Source organism: Orbicella franksi, chromosome 4 (genome assembly GCF_964199315.1).
Source record: "Orbicella franksi chromosome 4, jaOrbFran1.1, whole genome shotgun sequence".
NCBI lineage: Eukaryota > Metazoa > Cnidaria > Anthozoa > Scleractinia > Merulinidae > Orbicella > Orbicella franksi.
The window spans coordinates 24,286,059-24,308,403 of record NC_138148.1 but is presented as its reverse complement, the minus strand read 5'-3'; the positions used below and the strand labels follow the sequence as shown (position 1 = coordinate 24,308,403).

General features: G+C 39.4%; 1 protein-coding gene and 1 pseudogene across 11 annotated transcripts; both read left to right on the top strand.

The window, feature by feature from the left end:
- Positions 1-1,544: 1,544 nt before the first annotated feature.
- Positions 1,545-20,911, top strand: LOC145485014 (uncharacterized). Of its 11 annotated transcripts, none has more exons than XM_081463660.1 (12): positions 1,545-3,970; positions 16,898-16,929; positions 17,170-17,218; positions 17,371-17,433; positions 17,523-17,585; positions 17,675-17,737; positions 17,827-17,889; positions 18,103-18,141; positions 18,289-18,327; positions 18,442-18,486; positions 18,815-18,845; positions 18,966-20,911. In XM_081463660.1, the coding sequence occupies exons 3-12, from the start codon at positions 17,170-17,172 to the stop codon at positions 19,210-19,212; spliced, it is 702 nt and encodes a 233-aa protein (XP_081319786.1). In that variant the 5' UTR covers positions 1,545-3,970; positions 16,898-16,929; the 3' UTR covers positions 19,213-20,911. The 11 variants fall into 11 exon arrangements, with proteins under 11 accessions (XP_081319786.1, XP_081319785.1, XP_081319784.1 ...); XM_081463659.1 differs by having other exon boundaries at positions 17,170-17,224; XM_081463658.1 differs by having other exon boundaries at positions 1,546-3,970; positions 16,898-16,933; positions 17,170-17,224.
- On the top strand, positions 6,164-10,930 carry LOC145484944 (uncharacterized; annotated as a pseudogene).
- Positions 20,912-22,345: the final 1,434 nt, after the last annotated feature.

Genomic DNA, 22,345 nt, shown 5'->3' with positions numbered 1-22,345 from the left:
ACAAAGAGATAATCAAAGTAACAAAAGCAAATCTATGGAGATGTACCTCAAATGTCATCGAATGGTTTCAACCAATCCCAAACAAATCTCAACACGTGTTCATAACTTTCGATGTATGTGACTTCTACCCATCCATTTCCAAGCAGCTTCTCACAAAGGCATTTGACTATGCATCCCAATTCACACATATCACACCACAAGACCGCCACATTATCACACGCGAAAAAATCACTGTTGTATCACCAGAACACGCCATGGGAAAAGAAGAACACCAGCAACTTGTTCGACGTGACAATGGGCTCATATGATGGAGCTGAGACATGCGAACTCGTTGGCACCTACATGTTGTCCCTCATCACACCAAAATTTAAAGGCCAAGTTGGTCTCTACCATGACGATGGTCTGGCAGTGTGCAAAGCAACACCTAAACAAACCAAGAAAGCGAAACAAGAAGTCAGTGAAATTTTCAAGTCAAATGGCCTCAAAATCACCATGGAAGGAAACAAAAAACCATAAACTTCCTAGACATAACCCTAGACCTTACAAGAGGATCTTACAAACCCTGCATGAAACCCAACAACAAAATCCTCTACGTCCTCCAACAAAGCAATCACCCACCTGCACCACTAAAGAACATCCCAGAAAACATCAACAAACGACTGACCAGCATCTCAACTAGCCAGAAAGTTTTTCGACAACGCGATTTCACCGTACCAGAAAGCGCTTGACAAGAATGGCTACAATCACAAGCTCACGTATCACGCACAGCCAAAGCGCAACAGAAATCGCCAAAGAAAAATTGTATGCTACAACCCCCCATGGAATGCTAACGTGAAAACTAACCTGGGAAGGAAGTTCCTAAACATCATCGACAGATGCTTCCCAAACGGACACCCCCTACACAAGATCTTCAACAAGCACACACTGAAGCTCAGCTACTCCTGCATGCCCAACATGAAGAGTATCATCTCGTCACACAACAAAGCACTACTATCAGATTACCACCAGTCGCAAACACAAACAAACATCTAAGAATGCAACTGCAGAAAAAAAGAATCAATGCCCGCTGGACGGAAAATGCCTCACACAAAATGTAGTTTACCAAGCCACATTCACAACACAAACTTCATCAGACTCATACAAGGGCCTTGCCAGAAATTTTAAAGAGTGTTACAGAAATCACACAGCATCCTTTCAACACCAAAACAAGACAAATGAAACTGAGCTATTTAAACACATTTGGACACTAAAAGACAACAACAAATGTTTTACCATCAAGTGGAGAATTAAGCTGTGCAGACCTTATAGCAACATTAGGCACAAATGTAATTTATGTCTTTTTGAGAAATTTGTGATCATCTGTAAGACGAGTTTGTGTACTCTAACCAAGAGAAACAAACTAGCAAGTGGGTGCCCCCACAGAAACAGATACCTACTCAAGAACTTTGTGACCAAGTAATGCAATGTTTAAGTAACACATGATTTCAGATTTTAAGTCCCATAGCCACTGCTTTTTATTGCCAGTTTTTCAATGCTATATAGCATCTGTTTTTCCATATCATAGCAACTGTTTTTATATCTCATAGCAACCTAAAGTTAGCTTTTAATTGCCAGTCCGCGAAATTTAATAGTCATTCGTTGATATTGCCTGATGAGTGTGGTCATTTTTTGACCATACGAAACAGCGTTGTTGCAATAAAACAATGAATTGAAGTCTTGCTACCATTGTTTATTATCTACACTGCTCCTCTCAGAGTTGAGCCCTGTATAAATTTATTCTGTTCAAGTTCAAGAAGTAAAATGTAGTTTCTGTAGGCAGCTTTGCAAAGAGTACGACTACTACTGTCCTGTCTCATTGTGGATGTCTGCTGTATTCTTTGAACAAAGTTGTAAATATTCTGCATCTAAACAAAGTTTGCACAAGAAAAACGTTCCCCTAGATGGTCAAATCAGGTGGGCAAAATCATCCTCACAACTGGCCCTAAGGCCCTTGGACATGGCTTTCTCTGTGTTCCACACGCACACCTCAGAGTTTTGCAAGGATATCCTTGCAGTTTCCTCTCAGTTTTATTCATGCAGGTACTCAAACATTTGCATGACACTTGTGGCTAGGCAAATAACGAATAAGCAGATAATAAAGAAAATATTCGATTGACAAACCAGGCTTGGAAATTGCAAATTTTGAATGCCTTTGTAGTGAAAAAAGTAGAAACTGTTTTCCCTCACCTGTACCTCTTGATTGTTCAATCAAGACTGCACATGCGTTTTATCATGACAATCGTCCTTTAATTTCCACACTGGCCATAAGTATGCCATGATGCAATGGCAAACATGAGACATTTTTCTTGACTCTCACTTTTGAAATCAATAATTTTGTGTTTAAGTTGAAGTTCAAGTTCACACCATCAACATTAAAATCAACACGCACCTGAAATATTAACTCGGAAATAAATTTTAACTCCTGTTATACAATAAGTATTGTAGAGTTAAGCGATTGCCCATGGGTACCCCCCTTAGTAGCTATTGTACATCACATGACATATGGTGCAATAACCATGTGCTCAGTTGTGTTGTGGAATTGTATATCTTGTAGTTCCAAATCAAAATGTTTGAACACTGTGTTTTATAGAGGGATTGTGGCATTACATTGGTGGCAGTGGTGAACAAAACGAACTTTACATCTACCTGTGGTCAGTGGAGATATTTTGGTGGTTTTTGTGGCCAAATATCATTGTTTTGTATGGTTCTGCATGGAAATTTTGTGTTTGCTTGCGTGGTTTCATCGGTTCGCAATGGTGAAAAACTCATTCATGGATTTGGAATCCAAAGGGACGAGTTGCTTGACGGCAGTTATTCCTTTTAAGCTGGGGAATCCGTTTACCCCAGAGTCTGATTCATCTCTGGATCCATCAGAAAATTATTTCAAAAGTTCAAGTTGTCAATCTCACTTTGCAAACCTATTTGTGCCAGACAACGAATCGGATAATTATTCGGCTGATTTGTTTGCACACCACTAGAAGTTTATGAAACCTGTTAACATCCTGCAAGATTATTTGAAACACTTTGAGCATTGCTCTGTTGTTAATGGTTGGAGCAATGAAGAAGCTGCTGTATTCCTGGCCGCAAGCCTTTGTGGGAAAGCTCAAAAGGTGCTAAATGGCCTGTCTGATACCGACTGTCAAAATTTCAAGAAGATTGTTTACTGGAGACTGGAGCTTCGCTTTGGTGTTGAAAAACAATGCGAGTTGCACAAGGCCTGTCTGCATAGCTGTTGCCAACAGGAAAATGAAAGTGTTCAAGTTCTTGCTGCAGATATCCGGTCTATGTTTAGTCTAGCTTAACAGGATTTGTCTCCTGACACTCAGGAAAGATTTGCCGTACACCATTTAATGGATGCCATCAAAAATAATAATGACAGGCTCCAATTATGCAGAGATAAACCAGGCACCATGGATGAAGCCCTGTCGTTGGCTTGTGAACTTGAAGCATTTTGTCCCTTGGATGGGGATTGGTGAGGAAGTTCTCTGAAGGTTTGCTCTGTAAATGAAGTTGAAAGGGAGCCTGATTTATTTAAAGCTCAGATGGAAATGTTATGTTCTGACCTTCAAGCGAAACAGAAACGTCAGGTGACTCAACAAGATGCTCTTTAACCCATTCACGCCCGAATGAAATTGCACACAACCCACCCCTAAATTCCCAGCAATTTTTGTGGCTCTGCCAAGAGAGCCACTATGTTATACTGACTGAGTGAGGTGTATGAGTGAGTGATGAACTGAACGGCCGCTGAACCTCTTTTCCGGAAATTATCAGAACAAAAGGCTTTCTATTCCGGGAATCCTTTCGAACAACTCGTACGGGCGAAAACAAACCGTCGAATTATCGACTTATCTGTACCAAGTTCAGCGTGGAAAACGTTGCCCGACGTCGCATTTGGCTTTCGAGCTGGAAGGTTTATTGCTGAATAGTGCAGGTATGTTTTCCAAAATTACAAGTTTTTTCTCTCCAATATTCAGTCTCAGCATTCAAGCACTGTGTCCTGTGTTTTCTCGCCATGTATCTTTAAGGTATCTTTCAGATTCAAAGCAGTTTTTGTATAGAGAAATCTTGCCTGAACTTCTGACTCGTACGTGGGAAATCCATGATGGCTGGCGAGCGAGTGGTGCAAATGAGCCCTTCTTGGGATCACACTATTCCCTATTGGGAACGAAATATTCCTTTTGAGGTACAAAACTTGTCTTTCGAGACAACAATGAATCCCTTCTGGGAGCAAAACATTCCTTTCGAGGAACAAAACTTGTCTTTCGAGACAACAATGAATCCCTTCTGGGAGCAAAACTTTCCTTTCGAGGAACAAAACTTGTCTTTCGAGACAACAGTGAATCCCTTCTGGGAGCAAAACATTCCTTTCGAGGAACAAAACTTGGCTTTCGAGACACAAATGAGTCTATTCTGGAAGCAAAACATTCCTTTCGAGGAACAAATATTGTTTCCGAAGACACGAATGAGATGTCGATGATTCAGAATGAAATACAAATGCCTATTGGTGAAACCACGTTGCTCGGTTGCCATCATGCACAAGCCAAAGTGAATGAAACTAACAGTGAACACAGTGACACGTGCTTGACTGCAGTGCTGCATTCTAGTGTAACTAACGTTACAGTAGCTATCAAAAGCCCTTATCGGTCACATTGCATTAGAATTTCCCGTTCGCATAATTCAACGTTTACTAAGATAGTACATCTTAGAGATAGAGAACCATCTAGAGTATCTCTGAAAAAAGTTTTGAATGGAACGAAGCACAAAAAGCTTAGAAAAAAGTGCAAAGTTTGGATCAAAAAATCAATTCCTTTGTCATCTGCTTTGAATGATATTGCTACTAGCTACAAAAAATGGAAGCTTGAACATACTAGGAGGCAAGACAGTTATTATAGCAAATATTATCCAAAACAAACCGTTTTCACCAGATATGATTTAGCTGAACGGAAAAATATCCTGTCAGGTGATATTGAGAGTAATCCTGGTCCCGATAATAACTTGTCTTATAAAATGTGTAACATAAATCATGCTTCTGTCTTTCAAATCAGATTGCAGAGATATGGGTTAAGACCTTTGGAGGTTGGCGGAGGTGGCAATTGCCTCTTCAGAGTGATAGCACACCAGTTATACAACAACTCAAATCTTTATTTTGAAATTAGGGCTGCTGGTGTTCAATATTTACAAAATAACCCTGAATGCTTTATTGAAAGTGCAGTTTTAAACAATATGTCATGGTTTCAATACATTAGTAATATGTCCAGAGAGGGGACTTGGGGTGATCACATCATTATGCAAGCTATAGCAGATGCTTTTAATTTAAGGATTAATGTAGTTGAATCCAGTGAGAATTTTGCTGAAGTAACTTTAGTAGAACCTGTGAATGTGTCACTTTATTCGAGGTCTGTATATATCGGGCACATAGGGGAAATGCATTATGTCTCCACTATACCCATAACTCATGGAACTACATCTCAATCACTCAGCCAAAGAACGTCCCTTGACTCTGATGATTTTCCAATTAACAACCGCAAACGGAAATCAATTGACACAGCTCAAAACCAATGCATTTTATCTGCATTGAGTGCAAACAAACAAACAGCTTATAACTCAAGTTCAAAAACATGTGTTGCAAGTTTCCAGTCAGTCAGTGAATTAAATTGTGCTCAATACCAAAGGGCTTGTAGAGCAAAAATGTCATCTCCTGAGCAAAAAGCAAAACAGAATGCACAACAAAAGGTTTATAGACATAAAATTGCATCTCCCGAGCAAAGAGCAAAACGGAATGCACAGCAAAAGGCTTATAGAGAAAAAATTGCATCCTCTCAGCAAAGAGCAAAACGAAATGCACAGCAAAAGGCTTACAGAGAAAAAATTGCATCTCCAGAGCAAAGAGCAAAACATAATGCACAGCAGAAGGCATACAAATGAAAAGAGGTTTATAGAGCAAAAATGGCATTGCCTGAGCAAAAAGCGAAAAAGAACAAACAGCAAAATACTTACAGAGCAAAGGTAGCATCTCCTGGACAAAAAGCAAAAAGCTTGCAGGCTGAAAAACATAACTAATATTGACTCAGCTATTTCCAAGTTTCATGAGACTGTTGCCAAAGGTCCATTGTATGTTTGCTAATGTTGTGATCAGCTATGGTATAGACATAGTGTGCTTTCTTATAAAAAATTTAGAGAATCTAATCTTGAAAGCATCAAATGTTTATGTAATAAAACCAGTGTCAATAATGTAGAATGGATATGCAAGACATGCCATAGCTATTTGATTAAAAATAAAATTCCACCATGTGCAATCATAAATGGGATGGTATTTCCTGAGAAACCAACCTTCTTTGATCTTAATGAACTAGAGTGCAGATTACTTGCCCCTAGGAGTGCTTTTCAAAAACTTATGCAAGCTCCCAGAGGAAAACCGCTTAAAATTCATGGAAATGTTGTCAATGTACCTGCTAATGTATGTAGCACAGTGTGTCAGCTACCACAGTTACCAAGCAATACTGGGACAATAAAAGTAAATTTGAAAAGAAAATTACAGTACAAGAGCTCAGCGTTGTCTTTAAATGTAAGACCACATAAGGTTCTTGAAGCTATTAATTGGCTGATTTTGAATAGTAATCTTTATAAAGATGAAGGTATAGTATTAAATCCAGCCTGGGCTAGCGAATATGATACAGAACTTGCACAAGATAAAGATTCTTGTGAACAACCACTACCCTTAAGACCTGAATGTAGCAATGGAGCTACTAGTAGTAGCATGACTAATGATTGCATATTAAGTGATGATGACGAAGACAATTGGAGTGAAGATGAAACAGAATCCCCAGCAGGTGTTACTGATACCATGCTAACAGCAACTGACTTCCTACAAGATAATGAGCGATCACGTATCTTCAATGTTGCACCTGCTGAAGGAAACATACCTTTAAGTATATTTAAGGATAAGCATTCAGAGGAATTAGCATACCCAGGCATATTTCTTGGTCAGCCACGACAGCAGAGTAAATTTGTGCACTACAGTGATGTCTGCAAATCAGAACTTTGTAGGTCAGGTAGAAGAGCTGCCATGTGTGTTGAAAATATATTTTATAAAACAAAAAAGTTACTAATGAAAATTCTTCTAGGTAAATCGAATATTGCTCTACAAAAGTGTAAGGCAAATAACAGAAACCTGACTGCACATCATTTAAAGCAAGAAGGGGCAATAGAGAGGTTAATGTGTTATGATGAAGGGTTTAAATTCCTAAGTGCACTACAAGGATCTCCTCCGTATTTTGAGAAAGCCAAGAAAGATCTGTTTGCAATGATAAGGCAATTAGGACCAGCTACATTATTTTGTAGTTTTCATCTGCTGAAATCCAATGGTATCATCTTCTCAGAATTCTTGGTCAACTTGTAGACCACAAGATATATAGTGACAGTGAACTTGAAAACCTAAACTGGGAGGACAGATGTAGGCTTATTCAGAGTGATCTTGTCACATGTGCAAGACATTTTGATTATCAAGTTAATCAGTTTTTGAACAACTTCCTTTTAAGTTCTGTGGAGCCATTACACAAAATATCAGATTGGTTGTGTAGAGTTGAGTACCAACAGCGTGGCTCACCTCACATCCACATGTTGATATGGATTGAAAATGCACCAGAATTCAAAGTGCAGAATGACTCAGAGGTGATTGCGTTTATTGATGAGATAATAACTTGTGAAAAACCCACAGACAATCCTAAATTGCTTAATCTGGTCAACAGACAAGTGCACCGCCATTCTCACACTTGTCGTAAGAATACTAAAAGTGAGTGTAGGTTTAACTTTCCACAGCCTCCTATGAGGCAAACAAAGATTCTTTATCCTCTGGATGCTGACATGCCCCAAAATGAAATAAAAGTGTACAAAGATATGTGGAAATCAATAAAAAATCATCTTGATGATATGAAGGAAGGCGAAGACATTTCATTTGATCAACTACTTTTGAATCTCAATGTTACAGAAGAGAATTATCTACTTGCAGTAAGTTCATCACTTAACACTGCCACAATTTTCTTAAAGAGAAATCCTAATGAGCTGAGAATTAATAACTATAATCCTGCCTGTCTTAGAGCATGGAGAGCTAACATGGAGATTCAGTATGTGCTTGATGTGTATGCATGGGCTGTTTATATAGTAAATTACATTTCAAAGGCCCAGAAGGGGATGAGTGATTTGTTACGTGAAGCATGTACTGAGGCCAGAAAAGGGAATACTTCTATTAAACAACAAGTAAGGGATATTGGCAGTAGATTTGTAAATAATGTTGAAATCAGTGCCCAAGAAGCTGTATATATTACACTGCAATTACCTATGAGAAGGTCATCTAGGCAGATTATATTTATAAACACTTCACCTCCCAAAGAGAGAGTTGAACTTCTTAAGCCCCTGAATGATATAAAGGAAATGGATGATGATTGCGAGGAAATTTACACCAGTGGATTGCTTAAGCAATACTGTAAACGGCCAGCCAAACTGGAAAATGTTACCCTTGCAGACTGGGCTGCCTGGTATGATAGAACAGTGAAGCCATATGTAAAGTTGTCTTATGAAATGGATACTGATGGTTTTCCATCAGAACGTTTTGTTGACCATTTTCATAACGATGATAATGAAGGTGATGAAAAGGAATTTAGCAAAGCTAAAAAAAGAAACAAAGCTAGAATTATTAGAAGTGTGTGGTTTAACAAGGAAGCTGAACCCGAAAAGCACTACCGTGAGATTTTGATGCTATTTACATCATGGAGGAATGAGGAAACAGACCTTATTGGCGCTTATTCTACTTTCCAAGAGCGGTATAGAGCAATGTCTAAATCTATTGATGAACAAATGAAACAATATGCTGTGTGCAATGAAGACTTTAATCAAATACAACTAGATATGAGTGTACTGGAAGAATCGTATGACTCCATAGCACCTTGTAATCAAGATATTGAGCAACAAGACTTAGGTGAAGGCAGCCAGGACTTACATGCTGACTTTAATGAGAATTACAATCTTTCTGATGACATAGGAATACCATCAGCTGATAATACTGAGCCTTTAATATTAAATGAAGGACCAGATGATGAATACTGCCTCATGGTTCAAACATTGAACAAACAACAGACGGAATTTGTTTATCACGTTTTACATATGATCAAAATATCACAAGATCCATTTTACTGCTTTCTCTCCGGAGGAGCTGGTGTAGGAAAATCACATGTCACTAAAGCTTTGTATCAAGCAGCTTTGAAGTATTATAACTCTAGAGCTGGAGAAAGTTTTGCTGAAATCCATGTCCTAATGTTAGCACCAACTGGTAAGGCTGCATATAACATTAAGGGAAATACCATTCACAGTGCACTAGCAATACCAGCTTGTCAATCATTGAAAACCTATAGGCATCTTGACTCTAGTAGACTCAATTCTCTAAGATGTCGCATTGGAAGTGTCAAACTTATTTTCATAGATGAAATATCAATGGTTGGAAACACAATGTTTAATGTGCAAATAGATAACAGACTTAAAGATATCAAAGAAAGCCCACTACCTTTTGGAGGTGTTAGTATTGTGGCTATAGGGGATTTATTCCAACTGCAACCAGTCATGGATGATTACATATTCAAAGATTTGAGCACAGAATATGGAATTCTTGCTCCAAATCTATGGCAGGAACTTGTCAAAATGTTTGAGCTCCATGAAATTATGAGACAAAGAGAGAGTAAACAGTTTGCAGAAATGCTTAACAGATTAAGAGAAGGGAAGCATACTCAAGAAGACATAGCAATGCTGAAACAAAGGGTTCTACAACCTAACAATGGCAGTTATCCAATGAAAGCTCCACACTTGTTTATACAGAATGAGAAAGTAAACAATTTCAATAATAGAGCACACAATGCTATCCAAGGCATGAAATACACAATAAAGGCTTATGATAGTGTTGTAGGAGCAAATTCACATGAGCTTAGAGATAAGATATTAAGCCAAATACCCAGTGGTCCAAGGAAAATGAAACAGTTACATGGTGTATTAAATTTAGCAATAGGAGAGCGAACAGAAATATGTCTAAACACACAGACTGATGATGGCATAACAAATGGTGCTAGCAATGCGATTAAATGTACACAGTTATACCAAACAGGCAAGCCATCTGGTATAATATGGGTAAAGTTTGACCATACTGATGTTGGTGAAAAAACTAGACATAAAAACAGGCAACTGTATGTCACTGGCATTGAACCTACATGGACTCCAATAACACCAGTAACTGCTGAATTTAAAGTTAGTAGAACCAGAAGTGTCCAAGTTGTAAGAAAGCAATTTCCACTTAGACCAGCTGTGGCAAGGACAATTCATAGAGCTCAAGGTGATACTGAAGCTAGAATTGTTGTGAATTTTGAAACTCGAAGAGCTATCCCACACATACATTGTTGGTCTAAGCCGAGTAACAACTTTAGAGGGCTTGCATATCACTGATTTATGTGAAGGCGAGATAAAAGTTAGTCAAGATGTAGAGAAGGAAATGGAGTGTCTGAGAACAGAAGGTAAATTAGATATCTGCATTTCACCTATCTATAATTCACCTGATTCTTGCATTAAGTTATGTTATCTCAATGCACGTTCCTTACAAAAACACATTGGAGATATACGAGTAGACCTTAACTACTCAAGTACAGATGTGACCTTGTTTTCAGAAGCTCAGTTTTCTGTGAGTGATAGTAACAGCATATATGACATTGGTCAGTATAGTTTATTTAGAAATGATGCTCCTTCAGTTGGAAATGTGACACCATTTGGTGGTACAGCAGTTTATAGTTGGATTGAATATTATCCAGGGTATCCATATTGCTGCAATACGAATGGAGTAGAAATAACAGTAATATGATTAATAGTTGTTCCCCATGTTACCTATATAGCCATTTATCGGTCTCCTCAAGTTTCAATCAGGCAACTATTGACAGCTTTATCAGAAGTTCTAGCAATGCATTTAACCAATTTTAAAATATTTATGGGTGATTTCAATGTCAACTGGTTTAACCACTCAGAAAGAGAACCCTTGTACAATTTTTTCATCAGGGAACATCAGTATAAACAACTAATGTCATCGTATACAACAGACAATAAGACTTGCATAGATCACATATATACCAACTTGCCAGAAACACAAGTTAGAGTTTGTATTTTAGAAACATTTTACAGACCATAGAGCAATCTATGCATTGCTTGACAATTTTTCCTAACATTTTTCCTACATTGGGCAATATAATGACCCTTTGTCTTAAGAAAATTAAGGAAAAACTCTGATAAAAATAGCTAATAACATTTACATGATCAATATTGTACTAACAAAAACTTGTTTAATGGTCTCATAAATGGAACTTATTACCATATTACATGGAATTTTCATGACACTTTAATGTTGCAAATTGAAGAAAATCATGAAAATTAAGTGTTGTGAAATAAATGTGATAAAATTCCTGTTTATAAGGATTGACAGTCAGAACTGTGAGCAACCGTCTACGCTATTATTAAAATTTTGTCGGTTACATGAAAACATTTTTAATATACAGCCATGAGGATAGGCATTTTAGTGCAAGACACAGCATTTAAGTGAGTCCAGTATTTGGGTTTTGGCAAAATCTGCACCTCTCAGAATGTACCAAATTTATCATAAACATTCCATAGTCCTAGCCCAATGCAGGCAATAGGTAAGGTTTGTCACAGTACGTCCAGCATGACACATCATATACAGGCATGCGCGCCCCATGCATCATGTAATCTCTTGTCGGGCCAAGCACATGGCGATTAAAATAAGACTTTAAGCAAATCTATATTCGTGTCTATGTTCCATTCTACTGCATGGTGTCAGAAGTGGGATCCTGAGAAGATACTGGATCCTCCAGGTGAAGTATTTCAAGCATTCGAACACAAATTCATTCAAGTGCAAGTTGTAGAGCACATCAATTACTTTGAGCATTCAAAACAACATGGCCGATCGATTCAAACCACCAGCTATGGACTGAACCACTCCAGGAGACATTCACAAGCGTTTCAAACTCTTCCAACAGAAGTGCGAACTTATCTTCGCGGGGCCACTCGATAAAGTCGAAGAGGCAAAAAAGGTGAAACTGCTGCTTTTATGGATTGGCGACAAAGGCCTCGAAATCTACAACACGACCACATGGGCCAGCGAAGGCGATGACCTCAAGATCAGTCCAGTTATGGCGGCACTAGAGGCTCATACAAAGCCCCAAAGTAATGAAATCCTCGCTAGATACCAACTTCGATGCCTAAAGCAGGGAGATAGACCACTTGAGGAATTCGTAACCGAAGCGCAACTATTAATAGAAGATGGTGGATACGATCCCGCCACTAAAGAAAATACCCTCAGAGATAAGTTGGTATTTGGCATGGCGTCCGATAAAGTACGCAAAGACGCGATAGCACTTGGTAACGGGCTAACCTTCAAGCAAGTCTACGACCTGGCGAAAGTCGAGGAAAGCACTAAAGCACAAATGAAGATAATTTCCAAAGGTGACGAGAAATCTGATCTTCACACAGTTCAAAGAGAATCTGCATATTCGACTAAAAAACACCCACCGGGACAAAGCTTCACACACCAAACTTCCTACGGCGACCAAAACCAAAGAGATCATACCGGAAGAAAACCTTGCCGACTTCAATTCAAGTCGAAAGGCTGCTTCAGATGTGGAAACACCCATGATAAATCAGCGAATTGCCCCGCCAAGAATGCAAAATGCAAGCACTGTGGCAAGACTGTCCATTACGCGAGAGTGTGCATGCAAAAACGCCTTCAAAAGGTTCACCAGATCGTGAGTAGCCCAGAGTACCAGGGCCAGGACATCCACCTAGAGGATGAGTACCCCTTTGAGGATGATTATGAGTACACTCTCGAAGAAGAATCAGAAGAAGAAACAAGCAACACAGAACCCACTACTGTATTTCTTGGAACTCTTACTTCAACAAAGCACCAGCAAACCCAAGAGATTTCACTAAACGCCCTCGACAGCCACCCAGACAAAATCTTTGCCAAGGTCAAGATTAATGAAGTCCATGACATGAGCCTGAAAGTAGATACGGGAGCAGATGCCTGCGTCATCACCTCCGCAGACCTACAGCACTTCCCATTCCCGATTACTATCCTTCCATGCAGCAATGTCCTTAGAGGATATGGAGGCTCTGAAATAGAAAACCTTGGTGTTGCCACCTTAAAGGTCTCCTTTAAGGACAAGTCAGCCAATATCAAATTCAACATCGTGGAAGCCACAGGAAGCCCATCTATGCTGGGGTGCCGACAATGCCAGGATCTGGGAATAATATCAACAAATTTAGATGAAGTTAACACCATTCCCCCAACCAAGACAGAAGCTGAGGCACAACGTGGTCAGCTATCTGAGCCCACTGTTATGGAAGAATACCAAGATTGCTTTGACAAGCTAGGCTGTTTTCCGGGAGAGAAGTATCACATTCGGCTAATTGACCACCCTGTCCCAGTCATCCACCCGCCACGCACCGTTCCAGTACACATACTTCCCTTATACAAGGAGGAACTTGATAAAATGATCGTGGACGATGTCATCACAGCCGTGACCGAGCCAACCGACTGGGTAAACTCAATCGTATGTAACATCAGAGAAACTCCTGAAGGCAAAAAGAAGATCAGACTCTGCCTTGATCCTAAGGACCTCAACAAGAGCATACGTCGAGAGCACTATTACACCTGTACCATCAATGAGCTCCTACCGCAGCTGCATGGAAAGAAATTCTTCTCTGTTGTTGACACTAAGAAAGGTTATTGGCACGTAGCCTTGGACCACGAGTCAAGCCTGCTGTGCACCTTTAATACTCCCTTCGGACGGTACCGTTCTAAACGATTACCCTTCGGGGTCAAACTCTCCCAAGACATCTTTCAACGCAAACTCGATGAGGTTTACAGGGGCATCCCCAATGTAATGGGGATTGCTGATGACATCGTGGTATGTGGCGCAACCCAATCAGACCACGACCAAGCCTTCTGTGAAATGCTCAAGGCCACTCGCAAGCACAATGTCAGCCTAAACGCCGAAAAGCTGCAGTTCAAGCAGGCACAAGTCGACTTCTACGGGCACGTTCTGACAGAGAATGGAATCCAACCAGCGAAGGAGAAACTTGAAGCAATTCACAACACGAAGAGCCCATCAAACATGGGGGAGCTTCAGACTATCCTGGGCATGGTAACTTACCTGAACCGCTTCTTGACAAAGCTAGCGGACCTAACATCGCCACTAAGAGAGCTAACCAAGAAGAACATCCATTTTAGCTGGGAGCCCCACCACCAGAAGGCACTCGACAGGATTAAGCAAGAACTCTGCACGTCCAAACTCATTTCCTATTACGACCCAGATCCGAGTACACCCACAATCCTTCAGTGTGACGCAAGCAAAACAGGCATTGGGGCCTGGCTAAGACAGTCAGACTCTCAAGGAAATGAACACAATTGTTGCCATGGCATCCCGGTCACTCACCGACGCAGAGTCCAGATATTCTAATATTGAGCGCGAGTGACTGGCAGTCACATATGGCCTGGAGAAGTTCAAGTACTACCTGCTCAGTCGAAACGTGACAGTTGAAACCAATCACTCCCCCTTGGAACAAATTCTCAAGAAAAACATCAATGAGGCTCCAGGCCGGCTGCAGAGGCTACTTCTTAGATGCCTGCGATTTGATATCAATGTCCAGTACAAGCCAGGGAGATCCATCCCAGTTGCCGACGCCCTGTCATGAGTGTGTCACACGAGAGCAACACATGGCACTGAGACTACGACTAAGGACACCGTATCACAGCGTAACATCCACTTCATATCCACCCCCATTGACCTAACAGCAGTAAAGTCCTCTACAGTACAAGATCCTACCATGAATCTACTGAAGAATACCATCTATAATGGCTGGCCTCCCTACAGAAAACAATGCCCGCAAGAACTATGGGAGTTTTGGAACGTCTGATGCGACCTCACTTTAGAGGACGGCCTAGTACTAAAAGGTAGCAGGATCGTCATACCAGCCTTCATGAGAAACCAAGTTCTCCAAGCGATCCACCTGGGACATCAAGGAGAGAACAAATGCATCCTCCGAGCTAGAGAATCAGTGTTCTGGCCCAGTATCTCCACTGACATCAGGCAGATGGTAAAGGACTGTGACCTGTGTAACAAACACAAGCCAGCTCAGCCCAGACTACCCATTTTGCAGCCAGACCTTCCAACCCGACCATGGGAGAAGCTTGGAACGGACATCTTTGAATTTAACAAGGAGAAGTACCTTATGGTCGTTGATTATTACTCAAGATTCCCTGTGATAAGACTCCTCAACGACAAGACCAGCCACACCGTGTGCAACCACTTCACAAGCATCCTTGCAGAATATGGCCTACCAGCCACTATCATTGCCGACTTCGGATCTCAGTTCATCAGCGAAAGATTCAAAACCAAATGCAAACAAAGTGGCATCACACTACACTGTAGTTCCCCATACCACCACCAAGCCAACAGCCTTGCAGAGAGGGCAATTGGAACCTGCAAGTCACTGTTAAGAAAAGCACTAGAGGAGAAGGAATGCCCTTACACAGCCTTATGGATGTATCGCACGACTCCCCTTAGTGACCAGATGCCATCACCTCACGAGTTGCTGTTTGGACGTAAACCCCAAACGACACTCCCAAGCAGCAGAAGCACACTGAAGTCCAAACACCCGAATGATGACCTCCACCATGAAGCTAACCAGAAATGCCAAGAGAGGCAAGCAGTATTCTATGACAGGAAGGCTGGTAGCGACAAGAAGGCCCTTAACAACCGAGAACCACTGTTCATCTGGAACACCTTGAAGAATACCTGGCAGCCAGGAACTGTGCTAAGTAGGCCACAGCCAATGGAGCACCCCCGAACCTACACAGTGGACATTCAAGGGAAGATCTACCAGAGAACAAGAGAGCACCTGAGACCAAGGAGCCAGAGTGAAATACCCCCCTCAGCTGGCAGTAACACTCTGCCTATCGGTACAGTGACTCCAGTAGACGACTCCAAAGATGCACACATACCCAATGACAAGGCGACCAGACCACCTCCGTTGTCAGAAGCCAGTCCTCAAGACAGTACACCGACACCAGATCAGTCACTGTCTCTCCAACTACCGTGCAGCAAGAGGCAAATTGATCTCAAGCCAGCAGGTGCTGTTGTAACCAGTGAAGGAACCTGTTATCACCCAAAGAGCCAAGTTACAAGGACTGGACGCATCACCCGCGTCCCAACCAAGTTCAAAGATTAAATAGGGACAAACAAAAAACTCTTTTATTGACATTGGGTTCCTATTTATACCCATGAAACTGTTTTTAGTTCCTGTTGTCGTTTGATAGACGTTTGATTAATTTGTCCCAACCAAGTTGAAAGATTAAATAGGGACAAACAAAAGACTCTTTTATTGACGTTGGGTTCCTATTTACACCCATGAAACTGTTCTTAGTTCCTGTTGTCGTTTGATAGACGTTTGATTAATTTGATTAGCATTGATTATCATGTCCCCTTTTATCGATTTATCTGCATGTAACTAGGACCTCTTTTTCAAAAAGAGGGGGATGTCACGGTACGTCCAGCGTGACACATCATATACGGGCATGTGCACCCCATGCATCATGTAATCTCTTGTTGGGCCAAGCACATGGCGATTAAAATAAGACTTTAAGCAAATCTATATTCGTGTCTATGTTCCATCCTACTGCAAGGTTATGATATTGAATGCTTCTTCGTCCCATTCAAATCTTTCATATTTCTCTGTATTAACCATTTTGCTCTTCTTGCAGGTCTGTGCCAGTCAACAAGTAATTGAAGAACTGTATGTAAATATTATCCTTTATTTATCTTTTTACTCATGCATAACAATTTCAGACTCGTCTTATGTCAACTCTTTCATTATAGCTAGCCACACTGCCACTGTAGCTAACAATAATGTTATAAATGATGGATAATGTACCGATAAGTTCTACTATACTTGCTTTCTAGAGTAGATGTTTCCTAAGGCCAACGAGAGTTGAGATCATCTCATTTATTGTACTTTGTTTTAATTTCCATCCAGATGTCTACAAAAGGACAGTCAAAGAAAACTAATCAAAGAAAAAATATGGGTAAAGGTATTTTCATACAACAGTAAGGTTTTCTAGCCTCACACTTTTACAGAAAATACAACAGTTGATATACAAAATATATCACTGACAATTTATAATGGATGATTGTCATTATTATCCTCTTTGATATCAATTGTTATTTCTTTCATTAGGTGATCATTTGTCATCTACCAGCAAATTACATGTTCCTTCAAAAGATTCTACTAGTTCGACTGGTAAGTATTGGAACTCCAAATAACAAATTTGATGCATCATGATTGTTATCATTATCCTATTTGATATCAATTGTTATTGCTTTCATTAGGTGATCATTTGTCATCTACCAGCAAAGTACATGTTCCTTCAAAAGATTCTAGGAGTTCGACTGGTAAGTATTGGAACTCCAAATAACAAATTTGATGCCTCATGATTGTTATCATTATCCTATTTGATATCAATTGTTATTGCTTTCACTAGGTGATCATTTGTCACCTACCAGCAAAGAACATTTACCTTCAAAAGATTCTACTAGTTCGACTGGTAAGTATTGGAACTCCAAATAACAAATTTGATGCATCATGATTGTTATCATTATCCTATTTCATATCAATTGTTATTGCTTTCATTAGGTGATCATTTGTCAACTACCAGCAAAGAACATGTACCTTCAAAAGATTCTACTAGTTCCACTGGTATGTATTGGAACTCCAAATAACAAAAATAATGTTGCATGAAGAAAAATGACAAAAATCTTTCTTAGATTCTTAAAGCTATTGCACCATTGAATGAAAATGTCAATTTTTCTGACTAATTAGAAAGTATAAGAACAACACTTCATTACTAACAGTTTTCTCGAAAACAGCTATCTCGAAAATTAAGAAAAAAATGTACAAACTATTTTACAGGCACAAATGACTCACTGACTGAAAGTTGGGAAGACAAAGGTAAATTCAACCACCATTGTTTGAAGGCTGTCACCCCATTTCTTTCTACAACTCACTCAGCAATACTTTAGTATGACAAAACTAATCATACTTTATTATTTTTGCCTAAGTTGATAAATATCTTACCATTATTTTATTATTTTTTAGGCACTCACCACTTGCCAACTGAAATGTTGGTAGACAAAGGTAAGTCCAATAATTGCTGAAATGTACAACTTTTCACGGAGGGAAGTTTTCAGTCAGTAAAGTTATTCAACAGGCGCTTCAAGTTACAAAATAGTTTTTCAACATTTCTTTTAGGCAATAATGACAAGCCTACTATAAACGTGGAAGGAAAAGGCGAAGGTAAATACAGCGTCTTCAATTGTACACTTATGACCAATCTTTAGTATGTTCAAAACTACTAGAGCTTATCATTAATAAAAAATTCAGTCTATACAAAGCTGCGAGTTTATTCCAAATAAACAATTACAAAATTAACAATTCATTCATTCTTTCTTTCTTTCTTTCTCTCTTTCTTCCTTTCTCTCTTTCTTTCGTTCTTTCTTTCTTTTTTTCATTCAGCTGTATTATTATAAATTGGGAAGCAGTCCAATCCTTTACCTATACCTTCCTAAAATGTATATTATTTTGATCATTAAATAGTGAACATCAAATATGCATACATTTTCAGGACCCTCTGTAAAGACAAGCAACTTCATCAAGTAAGTTATATTTACACTGTTTTATTTGAAATCCTTCAGAAAAAAAAAACACAACATGAATCTTCATAGAAACATGACATATATCCCCTACATTTTATTTTAATCAATTTATTTCATTAGGATGTCTTCATTTAACCAGCCACTTGAGGAAAACCAGATTCAAGGGTTTATTCACAAGCTCAGTGACATACGAACATCAACAGTAGGAGCTGCTTCTTACTTTGATTTTCAGCTTCAAATGTCGCCCACAAAATCTGTAAGAGCTCTCTGCTACTCTCCCGAAAAGCGGCCTAAAATAAAGGAAATGCAAGACAAAAAGCAACCTGTGAGTTTTGACAATGTACAGCAAACTGTAGGCAGACGTTGAGCTTTAGAAGAAGAGTATACCATCAGGAAGAAATCCAGAGTAACGCCCCACATAGTAGACTATGAATACGACCCCGCATTTTCGCAAATGCATTTTAGCACGAGTGAAATTGATGATATTTCAGACTTTCAATCAATATCAGTAAAAGCAAAAGTAATGCTTATTGGAGAATCCGAAGTTGTAAATGTTAGGGGCAAACCTTTGACTAAGGTAGATTACATTATCGCCAACAGCACTAAATCTATCAAGCTCCTAGCTTGGGAAAATAAAGTTGTTCTTGAGGCAGACAAATCCTATCATATCAAAGGAATAAGTGTGTGTAGTTTTAATGATGAGAAATATCTGACTACCACAAAATACACGTCAATCCATCCAATAGGAGAGCTTGTTGCTGTAAATGATGCTCAGTGTGACTATGGTAATGTCGTCATTGGCTCAGTTCTAGGAGTCAGTGTTTCCCATTACAAAATTTGTCTTTGTAACACAAAAATACAGGTCGCTGATAATACTACTACAGTGAAGTGCAATAAATGCAAACTCACCGTCTTTGCCAATGCATTACTCGCCTCGTCCGTGACAAAGTTAATTATCAAAGATAACTCAAGTCAGATGCACACTTACACTGCATTGAATACTACCATGGACACGTTTCTACATAAAGTGGCTAACAAATCTGTTACTGACTGTGATGAACAGCTTTTGGAAATTTTTGCCTACAAAACTTTCAAATTTACAGTCAGTGAGAAAGAAAAACTTGTAAGCAGCATAACTGTAAACACATCAATGCAGTGATAAGTAATAACTGTTATTACGTTACCATGTATACCATTCTAATGCTAGCCTGCGTAGCAAGCACAAAAGGGAAATGGGATGCCCCTTTCACTACTTCCGCATTGTCCCACAATGCATCGCTCCCATAGATTTCATGGGAAATTGAACGAGAAAAACCTTTTTATGGGCTTGTTTAAGGTGGCTCGATAGTCAAGAAGACCTTTTACTTGAAAATCAAACTTAATTACACAATATCAACATCATCACACTAGTTGCCATGAATGATGACAAACACAATGATGTTTGGGTCTCTTGTTTCCATGGTAACAGCACAAGCCTTGGTATGGTGTCTCACAGGGTGCTTTTCTTATAACAATAACTGAGAAAAAACACCAAGTCACTCAGGTAAGAAACTATTTTTGACAAATTATGGTAAAAAATGGTCTACGCAATGAACTAAAATGATTGGCTGGCATTGATTATTTGCAGAGAAAAAAATATACCCAGCAGCAGTGTTTTGCCTGCTGTAGTAAAAGAATTCAACAGATCAGCATTATTTTGGTTCATTGCATAGAATGTCTGTCAACCTTCAGCCTGAGCCTCAGAAAGCTGGAAAAGTTAAAAGCATGGAAAAATAGAAATGTCCCCATTTACCTTTTCCATGCAAGTGTGAACATTGAAAACTGCATAGGGTAGAGAAAAAAATTCCTAGGGCTAGGTCTTATCATTTCTGTAAGAATTTCTAGTGCAGAAGTATTTGTTTTGCATTGGCGCACTGGAGGAAAATAGATGGCAGCACTGTGCTTTTTCTCAGAAAAGTTAGAGAATGGAGGTTGCAGATAAACAACATACCAGCTCCAAAACAATGCAAGAATTTCATGCAAATCTTACCTCACAAGCAAACAGTCTGAACACGTCTTTCATTAACTCAGTCGCTTAATCATGCGGAAAAAATTACAAAACAACTCTTCTGCTTCCAACTCGCATGCAAAGTTCGGCCAAAAAAGTCAAACAAGAGCCAAAGTAGCTCTTTTTTGTCAGCAGCCTCAACCAAAAAGTCAACGAACAGGAATCTGACCCCATTGCATCCTAGGAAATATGAGTTTTCTTTGAGCGGGAAAGACCTACCTCCAACCAATTTCATGTTTTTTTATAAGTCTCTGACCAGGCTTCAATAATACACTAAAAGTTTTCCAGTCACTTCCATCGTTGATTGAAACTTTTATATTTGAAAGTTGAAGCCTGCTGAGACAAGGCTCATTTGCTCTATGGCCCCTTGTCCACGAACTACAAACTACCAGTAGCTGGAATCTAGCATCTGGTTGAAGTTTGTCACATTCACAGTGCCAATAAACAGTTCCTTGGAATTGGCAAGGTTTAAGCCTTCTCAGCCCTTCATGATGAGCTCAGGCACCAGCAAATGAACCAAAACACAGCAATTTAGCTATAGTTTTGCCCATCTTTGAGGTAATGTGGCAAACGATTCTTCCGATCACAAAAAGAATGCAAATGAACTGACTGCAGTCACGTGAGCAGCTGCCATGTGACAAAATATATACATGTTGTACCGAGTCCCTCATCATGACTTTTGCTCAGAAAGGAGTGTTTAAAATCCCCCCTCTCAAATGTTAAACAAAATCTTCAGATTCTTATATATTTCCTTGACTATTGAGCCACCTTAAGGAATTAACTTGATCGAAACTCGAACAAACATGCATTTTCTTTGTCAGGTTTTTTTCGGAAATAGAGCCTCCCAATCCCTCCCCCCTAAAATCTACGAGAGTAGATGCGGAAGAGGCGAATTGACCGCGCGTGGCCTCTCGTGTTCCGTCTCATTCTTTTTGCACATGCTACGCAAGCTATTCTTATGGAAGTTGTACGGGCAGACCATATGTTTGAACGGTGAAAATGAGGTCACTTTTCAAACATTTGTATCCCTCGTTAATTTTGTTGTTACTGTTTTGATATTGAATACTCAGTGATTTTTTACAAAGCACAGCCCACCAAATATTCAGATACGCATCAGCTCATAAAGACTAGCTTCATCTGTTACAATTAGTTGTTACATGTTGGTTTATGTTTTTGACAATTGTAAATGTGAGTTTGAGGGTGCTGACCATTATGTTCCATGGTTAAGCCAAACCTCTATTCTCACTCTAATGCATTATAGCACTATGACGATAGAAAAAATTATTCTATTTTTGAACTTTTTCATGAGATCATTCACATTCTGATAATCATGAGAGTTACATCACATAATGGTCAGTCACTAGTACAAACACGCTATCTGTTACCACAGAGGTTACCTCCAATGTAAAAATAAAACAAAAATAAAACAGAAAAATCGTTGAAATTATACAAT